Source organism: Rutidosis leptorrhynchoides, chromosome 10 (genome assembly GCF_046630445.1).
Source record: "Rutidosis leptorrhynchoides isolate AG116_Rl617_1_P2 chromosome 10, CSIRO_AGI_Rlap_v1, whole genome shotgun sequence".
NCBI lineage: Eukaryota > Viridiplantae > Streptophyta > Magnoliopsida > Asterales > Asteraceae > Rutidosis > Rutidosis leptorrhynchoides.
Window position 1 is genome coordinate 2,231,415 of NC_092342.1, and position 11,169 is coordinate 2,242,583.

The 11,169-nt window shown below is 34.9% G+C and overlaps 3 protein-coding genes across 3 annotated transcripts; 2 read left to right on the top strand and 1 right to left on the bottom strand.

The window, feature by feature from the left end:
- The first annotated feature begins 2,597 nt into the window (after window positions 1-2,597).
- Window positions 2,598-3,808, top strand: LOC139872861 (pyruvate decarboxylase 2-like). Its single transcript, XM_071860792.1, has 4 exons — window positions 2,598-2,793; window positions 2,886-2,999; window positions 3,084-3,276; window positions 3,469-3,808. Exons 1-4 carry the CDS (start codon window positions 2,708-2,710, stop codon window positions 3,520-3,522), a joined length of 447 nt encoding a protein of 148 aa, XP_071716893.1. The 5' UTR covers window positions 2,598-2,707; the 3' UTR covers window positions 3,523-3,808.
- A 225-nt stretch (window positions 3,809-4,033) lies between these two features.
- Window positions 4,034-5,613, bottom strand: LOC139871778 (chlorophyll a-b binding protein CP29.1, chloroplastic-like). The gene is made up of 2 exons (XM_071859506.1): window positions 5,072-5,613; window positions 4,034-4,531 (listed from the first exon to the last, which is right to left on the bottom strand). Exons 1-2 carry the CDS (start codon window positions 5,564-5,566, stop codon window positions 4,169-4,171), a joined length of 858 nt encoding a protein of 285 aa, XP_071715607.1. The 5' UTR covers window positions 5,567-5,613; the 3' UTR covers window positions 4,034-4,168.
- A 1,747-nt stretch (window positions 5,614-7,360) lies between these two features.
- On the top strand, window positions 7,361-10,612 carry LOC139872003 (high mobility group B protein 2). The gene is made up of 8 exons (XM_071859786.1): window positions 7,361-7,478; window positions 8,164-8,236; window positions 8,435-8,551; window positions 8,641-8,698; window positions 8,782-8,826; window positions 9,530-9,610; window positions 9,897-9,965; window positions 10,263-10,612. The coding sequence occupies exons 2-8, from the start codon at window positions 8,175-8,177 to the stop codon at window positions 10,314-10,316; spliced, it is 486 nt and encodes a 161-aa protein (XP_071715887.1). The 5' UTR covers window positions 7,361-7,478; window positions 8,164-8,174; the 3' UTR covers window positions 10,317-10,612.
- Window positions 10,613-11,169: the final 557 nt, after the last annotated feature.

The following is an 11,169-nucleotide window of genomic DNA, read 5'->3' on the forward strand; positions in this document are numbered from 1 at the left end:
AAACTTAACCAAATAATTGTGTAATCGTTCTAACATGTTTTTATACTTGTACCTTGCATGAAACATGACAATTTGATTCACATGCTATTATGATCGAGTCTTAACGAGCCATAGGACTAATTGAACGTCTTTGACCTATCGTGGTTACCGTTATTGATACGACCTATTTGTTTAGGTCAAGACTAGCATTGTTCTTTGCACACGTTTACTTGTTGAAGTACTTTACTACTCGTGCACTCAAGGTGAGATCATAGTCCCACTTTTACTCTTTTTGAACTTACATTTGGGATGAGAAAACATAAACATTTCTTTACTAAGTGAACACAAGTACAGGAAAAACAAACATTCTACATACGAGTTTAGAACAAAATCCTCAATTCGATTATCATTAGTTACACTTGCCGGGTGTAAGCGAGAACTTATGTTGTATGGATCCATATGGGTTTGACAAACCCTCATTCAAACGGTTCGCTACCGTTTACGAATGAAATATATTTTCGAGAAACAGTGTATGTTCTAGCACTAAGTGATGGGGTTCAATGGAAGGAAATGTTAAGCATTGATAATTGGGTGCTCGTGAAACAAACTTTTGGAATGTATTACTATTAATTCATTGATGCAAATCTTGTGGTTCACTTGTACTTACTTACTTAAACCTATGATTTCACCAACGTTTTCGTTGACAGATTTCTATGTTTTTCTCAGGTCCTTGAACGATACATGTTACATGCTTCCGCTCATTATTTGATACTTGCATTGGATGTCGAGTATATGTGCATTTCATGGAGCGTCTTTTGACTTTACTTTAAACCGTGTCGCCTAGATTTCATTCGTATTATAACGTTGTAAATTAACTATTGGTGGAACAATTCTTGTAAACTTTTGGGAACAATCTTTATTTTGAAATGAAGGCGACATATTTTGGTCAAACTTTGTCTTAAAGACTTATGACCACGTAACGGGACCTAAGTAGACGGCGCCGTCAAACATGATTTGGTCGGGTCGCTACATCTTCATCATATGAGATGATGAAGACTTAATCTTTATCATCACAACAATCACAAAAAGGTTCCAAGTAAGTGAGATCTACAATAATAACTTAGATCTCAAGTATTAAGAAAACCCTAAGCTAGAAAGCTTGGATCTTTACAAGATTAATGAGACCATAAGCTAGAAAGCTAAGATCTAATGAAAGTAATGAGACCATAAGCTAAAAAGCTAAGATCTTTAACAAAATAATGAAACCCTAAGCTAGAAAGCTTGGATCTTTAATGTTCTTGAAGATCCTTAAAGCAAAAGGATAGATCTTCAAGTTACATGAAGATCATAAACACAGGTTTTGATCTTTATAACAAAATAAAATAATCATAAGCTAGAAAACCTAGATCTAACAAGCAAATGAAGATTCAAAGCTAGAAAGCTTGAATCTTTCATGTTCTTGAAGGATTCAAACCCAAGTTTGAATCTACAAGACATAACAAGATCAAAAAGCTAAAAAGCTAGATCATTGCATGATGATGATGTCGACATTTAAAAGAGAAGAAGGAGAAGAAGAAGAAGAAGAAGAAGAAGAAGAAGATTTAAAACTTACACTTTTTTTAGAGTGAGAAAGACTCGAGAGAAAATAAGAGAGTAAGTGTGTGTAAATTATGAATGAGATCAAGTGTAAAATGGGTGAGGTTTGAGTGGTATTTATAGGGAAAAAGGGGTGCTTGGCCGTGGGTTTAGGGGGGACAAGGGGGGAGACAACTTTTGCTTTTTGGTTAATGGTTGTCTAAAGTTGATGTTTATGTTGGGATCTCATGCAACAATTGTGATTATGGTTAACAAAAATGCTAGTATGTTCCCTCTAATAAATGGGCATTTGTCTTACATATAATTGGGTCACTAGTCATTAATAATTGGACTAATTAAATAGTCCACTAGCTAGAGTAGGGTGGGCTAAAGTCCAACATGGTAGAAAGTCCAACAAGACTAACTAGTGTGCTCTAGTAAATTACTAAGCGTAATTAAACATCCAAAAACCCAAGTAATTGTTATTATAAAATAACAATTAGTATTACTTAGTCATAATATTTCGATTATGACCAAAGTTAAACGTGTACCAAGTACATAACTCGTTTCAAACGTCAAGTGACACCAACGGTCGTAAAAGCATTCGAGGATCAAGTTAAGTGATTACACACTTAATAGCACGTTGTAAGATATTAATGAAAGTAATTAACCATTAAATAAGATCCCAGAGCATAAACTAGCTCAGTACGCACATATACGCAGTTTCGTGAAGGCACAAAGCACAAAAGCAAGTCGAAAAAGCCGGGTTGTTACACAAGGCATGTGCAGATCATTTCAACTTTTATTATCAAGTGAAAACGATCCATAGAGTACCTTAACACCATATACGTGAGATTCTCAAACATTAGTTTCAATGGCTAGAACAAACTAAACATATAAACACAAATTGTAACATTTGGGCTTAAATTGGTTCCATAATTCAAAAGTTTATTCCAAAACGAGAATATCATGATCATGACACACTTTTGTATGTATTTATATGAAGGATTTCTTACAAACTCTAGCCAAGAGGGTTACAAAGAACACACTTTATGAGAATCACCATCGGATTTTCGTGCCCGAAGGACATCTTCTTAAGTGTGTCTCGAAAGAGCCATTGAGGGTTAATGTTCTCCTTGAACACATACAAAAGATGTTGTCAAGTGAAACCATTGTAATTGCTGAAACATGGGACTCCTGGTTCAATTGCCAGAAACTAAAATTACCACAAGGATGTGGGTAAGAATCTAATAGGATGTCATGCTTATTACACATGCTCTTTATCACTTCACTGTATTTATTATTATTCTAGATTGATATTGTAAATGTAGGTATGAATATGAATTCCAGATGCAATACGGGTCAACTGGGTGGTCAGTTGGTGCTATGCACATGGTGCAACTGATAAGAGAGGGATTGCTTGCATTGGTGATGGCAACTTCCAGGTATATACAACTTTACACTAATCTCCATCAGGTTGAATAGTCTAAATCGATCATTATGATTAATAGGATTTGTTATAACTCCAGGTTACGGCTCAAGATGTGTCAACAGTGCTGGGATGTGGGCAAAATACCATCATCTTTCTTTCTGATAAACAATTGTGGTTACACTATTGAAGTAGAGATACATGATGGACCTTACAATGTGATCGAGAATTGGAACTACACTGGATTAGTTGATGCAATCCACAATGGGGAGAGCAAGTACCGGGATACAAAGGTAAGAATCTCTTATGGAACATTACAGAGGTGGCAATATTGGCCAATATCTATGATTTTCATTTCAGAGATTTATTTATTGTTGTAAGAGATTGTTGGTGCTCAATATCTACAACACATTAGTTTAGTCAACTTGGATTTCCTTTTTAAAGCCTTACTAAAGATTATTCACTAGATATTTCAAATATTGTAGGTTTTTTGTGAGGAAGACCTGATTGAAGCAATAGAGATAGCAGAGGGTGATTAAAAGGATTGCTTGTGCTTCATTGAAGTGATGGTTCACAAGGACGATACTAGCAAAGAGTTACTGGAGTGGGGTTCGAGAGTGTCTGCTGCTAACTGTCGTCCTCCAAACCCTCTGTAGTAAAGCGTGTTTTCTGATAATTACTCGTAATAATTGTCTACTAATTTTCAAGCATTAATGAGATTGGAATAGCTTTTGCTAGTATCTTTGATGCATATTTTACATCGAAGTATAACAAGTAGTGTCTTTTAGGTTGTTTTTGTAAGTATGTGAAAGCGGGTTAATAATAATAAATAATGTAATAATCTAATGATGTATCTGATTTGGTTCATTGTTAGCTGTTGAAGTTATCTTGGTTATTAACTCAATTAGTCCTCACTTGTCATTTTGAAAAAGTACAATAACAAAAATTTAATAGTGATGGTGTATCTGATATGATTAGTCAAAGTTAGGTTTAAACATACTAGTAAATTAAGCAAGTGAAGCAACATTTTAGTGTCTTGAAACATGTGACTGACAAAAAAAGCAATATATTGTTGAGCTTGATCTGTCAAATGTTACGCCCTTTACAAGATAGATGGAAGTAATGATAATAGTACAGAGGTGATCCATATTCATATATATAAAGAGTTTGGCCAAAAACAAGAATCTAAGAAAAGAAGCCGAAGGTGTCGAGGATGGTGGTGTGAAGTGGGTCACTCAAATGGGTAACCCAGTTGTTGAGTGGGCCCTTTCCAGTGGCTGCTGCTTGGACAGCAAATCCGAGAAACGCAACCATAGCAAGACGGGCATGTTTGATCTCTGCCAATTGAAGGGTGGCCTTCTTTTCGGGGTCGCTGGCCAAGTTTAATGGATCAAATGGACCACCTGGGTATAGCCTCTTTTCAGGTTCGAGTTCAGCGTTTCTTTGGAACTCAATGAACCCAATGACTATAACCTCAATCCAGATCAAAGTGGTGATTGAGAAGGGAAGGGGTTGCCCAAAATACGATGATCCGTCAATTAGTTCCACCTGAAAAACAAGACAAAAAAATCCCATGAATTTGTCTTTAACTAAGCTTATCTACCGAGTAACTTCACGGAAATTACAAATCTTCCATTATATGGTATGCAACTCGTGGTGGCACATTAAACTGCCTTTACTACTGCCAACTATGGTGTAACGAATGGATATAATCACAACAATAAACTTCTGGTGTAACAAATGGAGATTATAGTCACGCTAAAAGATACCGTATATGATTTGTATCGAGTATATAAACTGCCTTTACTACTGCAAACTATGTTCGAAATTCCTATGAAAGATAGTCGGGCTTTGTCTGACAAATGAGATGACTGGATTCAAATTAAAATTATCAAACCATAGAAAAGAAATTGTAAATATGTCCTAAAGTTACCAGTAACAAGTATACAAGGCATGGCTATTTCAAGAACTTCAAAGATTATTTGGTACTAACAATAATACAATATGCAAGTATGAAGTATGACGGTTGTAAATTGTAAATGAATTTATTCACTTTAAAACTTTTTAGTTTTTAACATATATATATACCTTGCCAGCATCTTGCCATGTAACACCAGTAACTGACTCAACAGTAAGAGCACCAAGTGTAGCCAACATAGCCCAACGACCATGAATCAGCTCGCACTCCCTAAACCTTTGAAGCCCGAATACCTCACTGTATGGCTGGAAAGGTGTTGACTTTACATCGGCACTTTCGAACCGGGTTCCAATAACATCACCAGCCAAATTCTTGGCCAAGTTTTGGTCCAAAGAATCCAAATCAAACTGCAAATATTCTGCGGGTTTGCCCAAACCAAACGGGTCAAACCCGTAGTCCCCGACCAGACTACCGTCTAGGTACTCTGGTGCTTTTGCACCAGGGTACCATAATGGACGGTCTGATGTAACGGTTTTTGCTACTTTCTTAGGGGCTGCTGCTTTTTTCTTACCGAATAGGGCGGTGACTCGGCCCGAGTTTGAATGTAGATCCGGGAGACGGGTTCCGATGAAGGAGGAGGCGGCAGCGGCAGTAGTTGTTGCCATCTGTTGGTGATGATTTGTGTGTGTGTGGAATGTGAGTTATGTGGTGGTCATGTATATAATTTGATGGGTGGTTAAGGGATGAGATAATGAGCAAGTTATGAGCGTTGGATTAAGAGAGTGAATCCATCTAATGGATGAGAGTGTTTAGGCCTTATCTAAGTTTTATCTGGTTCTCAAAAATGCTGGTTTCTATTGGTTGGTTTTTGTGGAGTGCGTGGATGCTAAAATGTGGCTCCAATTGTTCCTTAAAACTATTTTGTCCAAAGAAAAATAATTTAATAACTACTGTACTACTTTTAGCTGACAAGTTAATAATGTACTATCAACATTTGGCGTATTTCTGAATATGTAATTTCAGGTTAATAATGCACTACAATCAACTTGTAAATAATATCATCAAATTTCTTAAGTTTGAGAATGACATTTGTTTTCATCGTATCAACACTATTATGTATATGTTAGTGAATTAAACCTAGAGTCCATTAAGCATTTATAAGAATTTCAGATTGCAACTACTTTGTAAGTTGAAGAACGGAAAACGATCTCAACCGATAATTCAAGATAAATGGTATAGATTTAGATTTATTGCATTTTAGATTTATATAAAAATTTGTCATGCAAACAAAATTACAAATTTAGCCTTTTGTTTATAGCAAACAATTGAAATCATCTGATCTCGTATTCCATATCATATGTATCATAGTAGGGTGTTCACAAAATCATCAAACTGCACAGACCAACCGAACCGTATCACTTTAGTTGGTTCGGTCCAAACTTTGGATATCGGCGGTCCACCCGGTGGTTTATAAATCACCAAAACAAGATTGCTTGGTCCGGTTTACGGTTTTAATAACCCATCGACCGATTAAACCGGATCGAACCGTACAACAATACCGTTTAGTGAGATCTAAACTTTCTCTAGTATTTCAAATCTAGTGAGGGATATATATGAGAAATATAATATGATGAAGCGTCTTTTGATTGTTGGTTGCAAGCTTTTAACCTATATTGTGTTCTAAGAGCACTCGGTGCCTGGCTTCCATTCCACCGCCTACCACCGACGTGAGGTCGACATGGTTACTGCTTCGGCTTTTATTCCACCGTCGCCTCCCATCGTCCCTAGACCGACGGTGGGTTTAATATATATATATATATATATATATATATATATATATATATATATATATATATATATATATATATATATATATATATATATATATATATGAATTATTCTATTTTCTCATTGGTTCACGTCATATTTGACCTTGAAATGGATACCGAAATGCATATCAAACGACACCTCACTTTAATCAATTTCAAGGTTTATTTTCGACTTTGAAATGAACACCGAAAAATGGACATGAACAGTTTGTGCTCTAATCAGGCTATATGTGTTTTAATTTTAGTGTTTATTATGCCTTTTTGACTCAAACCAAAACAAGTATACACAAGACTATATTATAGTATATTTATTAATTTATTATATGAAAATAAAAGAAAGAAAAAAGAACTTGAAACAATTAAATCAGCTAAACCGGACCAACTTATATTGAAAATCTGGGATGCTAGTTTTGACATTTAATCAATACTAGACCAAACTGAATCGTGAGCCCCGTTTTCAAAATTAAAGGGAAAAAACGAAACCTTATACAACCATGAGGGACTAAATTTGCATGAACTCTGATTCTTGTCCCACTAATTTCTCTACTTTCGTCTGAAACCGGCTGTACTCGGTACCAACATTCTTTATAAAGATTTTTCCAAGCCAACACGACAAAATCTGGGACATGTCAACCGGGTAGCCCGGTCACTTTTCATACAAGTCTCCTTGATTCTTCCGGTTTCTCTGCTTACTTGCATCTTATTCTCATCACTTCCACTTCACGATCACATACTCTCACTCACTTAGGTATGTTTTTCTTCAGATCTATTTTTCAGTTGTTTGTTAATTTTAGTTTAATTTGTTTAGCAATTTATCAATCATTCCTTATTACTTTAATTTTTGCTTCAAAGTCGGTTAACTTTTTCCTTTTCAATATGAATTACAAATACAATTACAATGATTTGATTGTTATTATATGCTTACTTAGATACATACATATATATAGTTATATATTGTGAATTTACAGTTTAAACAGTAGCTCTTCAAGCTGTTAATTTTGTGCTTACTTTCGGTCTTACTAAATTAGTAGTTATCTTTGCTGATTTGATTGTATGTATATATATGTATATATATTGATTAATGATTTGAATTAGGGTTTCTGTTGCTCTATAGGTGATTTGATTATTCTATATGATAGATTTACTATTCTTGTTATTTAGTGCGTTGACTAATACTTTTATTCCTTGCTCAATTTACTTTGGATCACATTAATGAAATTGTAATGATTAAATTTTTTTTCGATTTGTCTCATCATTTCAACTTGTTGATGTTTATTTTATTTTTATTTTTTTGTCAACGGACTCACTGATATTTTGATTTTTATATACTGGTCAAACTTTTTTGTTAGACTAGTTGCAATTTCATGGAGACTGATATTCATAATTTTGATATAGTTTCTTATTATGAATATGCATTTTTGAACTTAATGTAGGTGTTCTAGATATGAAGGGTGCTAAAGGTAAAGGAGCTGCCAAGAGAGACAGTTTGAAGCCTGTTGATGACAAGTTAAGATCAATTCAATTTCATGCCATTATTACTATTGTAGATCAATTGTTGTAATTATGGAGGAGTATCTTGTATGAAAGCTTTGAAATTTTGTACAATCTTTTTGGTTGAAGGTTCAACGTAGTATAAAAAAAAGTTTGGTTTTATAGTACGTAGTATTTGTCTTGATGATTAATATATTTTGAATGATATCTCAGAAAAGTAGGGAAGAGAAAGGCGCCTGCTAAGGCTGTTGGCAAAGGCAAGAAAGCTGCAAAAGCAGCTAAAGATCCTAACAAGCCAAAGAGACCTCCCAGTGCTTTCTTCGTCTTCCTGTACGTGTGATTGTAATAAATGCTTTTTTAGTACTGTAATTAACTTATAATGTATTTCTGATGATCGGGATCATATATTCTTGTTACAGGGAGGAGTTTAGGAAGACATTTAAGAAAGAAAATCCCACTGTGAAAGCTGTTTCAGCTGTAAGGATTACGACGTCTGGGCTACATGGCTATTTTTTGGGTTTGCGGTTTTTACTCATCTTATGCTTTTCATGCTTCTGTAGGTCGGGAAAGCTGGCGGAGAGAAGTGGAAATCCATGTCTGCGGCGGTAAGTGAGCTACATAATATGGCTTCTATCGGGTTAAAGTTTAAAAAAATTATATTGTACCAAGTTGTTCTTTTTATATCACACCATGTAGATGTGATGTATGCCCATGAATTTTGTGTTTCATGATATCAGTTTGTACTCTACGTATTGTTCTGGTAAGGTTAGGTCATTGAAACAAGTGAAGGATCTCTAATAAGTTCAAGGAACATCGATACATGACTGTTGACCAGTATGGTCGTGGATCCATAGCCTAGTTTCTGGAGTCCGAGATCTTATAATTTTGTGGCACCAATACTTAAACATTGCAGTTTCTAACTTCATATTGGACTTAAATATGCAACTATAATCTCTTGTATCTGCTATAGGATGATTTATAAAATGCATGATTCATTTTTCATTTTCCCTATTTTGTTTTGTTTTGTTTCCTTTCCTATGAAAGAGAAGTTTCAACTGTAAAGAAATTAAAGAGAATTGGTATGCCGTCTCATATATACAACAATAGATCTGAAGGATTGATTTGATACTCATTAAGCCAAAATGCATTGAATTGAATAGATGTGTCATTATAAAATCAAAACCATATTAGCTTTGAGTTATTATAACTATAGTTTGATTTTAATATGTATATGTATATATAAAAGCTTTGTCACCGAAATTGATTGGGTTTTTGTCAGTGCTTAGTCATTTTGTTTGCTCTTGGCAGGAAAAAGCACCTTTTGAGGCCAAAGCTGCCAAAAGGAAGACCGATTATGAGAAACTAATGACTGCGTACAACAAGAAACAGGTAACCTTTATGCATTTTATTGCACCAGTACAATAAGCTACTTACAAATAGTTATAGTTATCATTATTATATAGTTGCCCGAATCACCTTTTTTAATATGAATTATTATTAGTGTGTTGAATATGACCATAAATAAGATGTCTCATCTTTCATTACATGCTACATCTAAGCTATAATGTTTGTTTGACCCATATAACCAGTTAAAAATATATCATAACATGAGTCGGCCCATTAATAAGTAAATGGGTCACAATTGCCAGTCTAATTTTTGCATGCAACTGAACAGGAGAGCGTTGTTGAAGAAGACGAAGAATCTGAAAAATCGAAGTCTGAAGTAGATGAGGAAAGTGGACAGGTATTTTTTATTTCACATATGGCTTTCCTATGTATTTACGAAAATTAATTGAATGGATATGGAGGTAAAGAATTAAGAACATTTATGTGTGCTTTGCATGGTCAGGTCTCTCTAAACAATGTAAGCAATCAATTAAAAGAGGAATTCCTTTTTGTGTCCAATATTAAACCCGTCTGACCCACCCATTTTGTCACCTCTACTCAATATACACCATGTGTTAGTGTTTGGGTATTATTGTAGATTTGTAGGGATGTGTATATCATTCATTAACTTTTGTCTACTTATCATTCATTACAGGATGTTGGTGATGACGATGAAGATGAGGAGGAAGACGATGAAGATGATGATTGATATTAACACCACACTTTTGATTGGCAAAACCTGTCTGATTCAGGGGAAAATGTTAGCCAGAAACATGGATGTTCATATTCACCATAGTTTACTTTCTTGCTTATGCTCTTCTCGCCTTCCTGTCTACTTTGGCCAGAGCTTTGTATTTTCCACTTCAGTTCTTGCAGCAGTAGCTTAGGTTTCATTTAGTTTGAATTAAGTGTTGAGTTTTCTGTGTGTGACAAACGTCTTCAAATAAACCTAATGGTTTCTTTCTTGTTCATCTTAAACTAAATACATAATAGTAGTTCCCACGAGTGTCAATGGTTATTTCAAATTTATAAATCGCAAAGTTTCTGAACAGAAAAGTGCGACTGTATATTGGAATTCAAGGATAAATTTTTCTATCGTACCTGTATTGTTAATCCTCCAACCCACCCATCTTGTCACATAAATTATGACAGTTGTGCCCTTTTCTGGCATTAATTGATTATCCTTGGTTTTCTCCCTTAGATCAGCAGACATGTATATTTTCTATTAATTTGGTTGACACATCTATCAAAGGTAAGGTTCTTCATTCCAATGTGAATGTGACTTGGAGAAAAGAACGGATGACGATGATGATAAGAGCTTAGGGTGTCGATCGTATTCACCAGTGTTTTCCTAGATTGACGGCGGGTACGGCTCGTGGAACGACACTGTGCCGGCGTCAGTTACGGCGTCCGTAACCCACCGTCGTCACTGTGTCGACATTGAACTTTTGACATTTTGAAATTTTAAATTGAAAAAATTAAAATGGACAATAGAAATGGACACTAAACGACACTTCATATTTCTCTCTCAGTTAACTTTAGTGTTTCAAATGGACATTGAA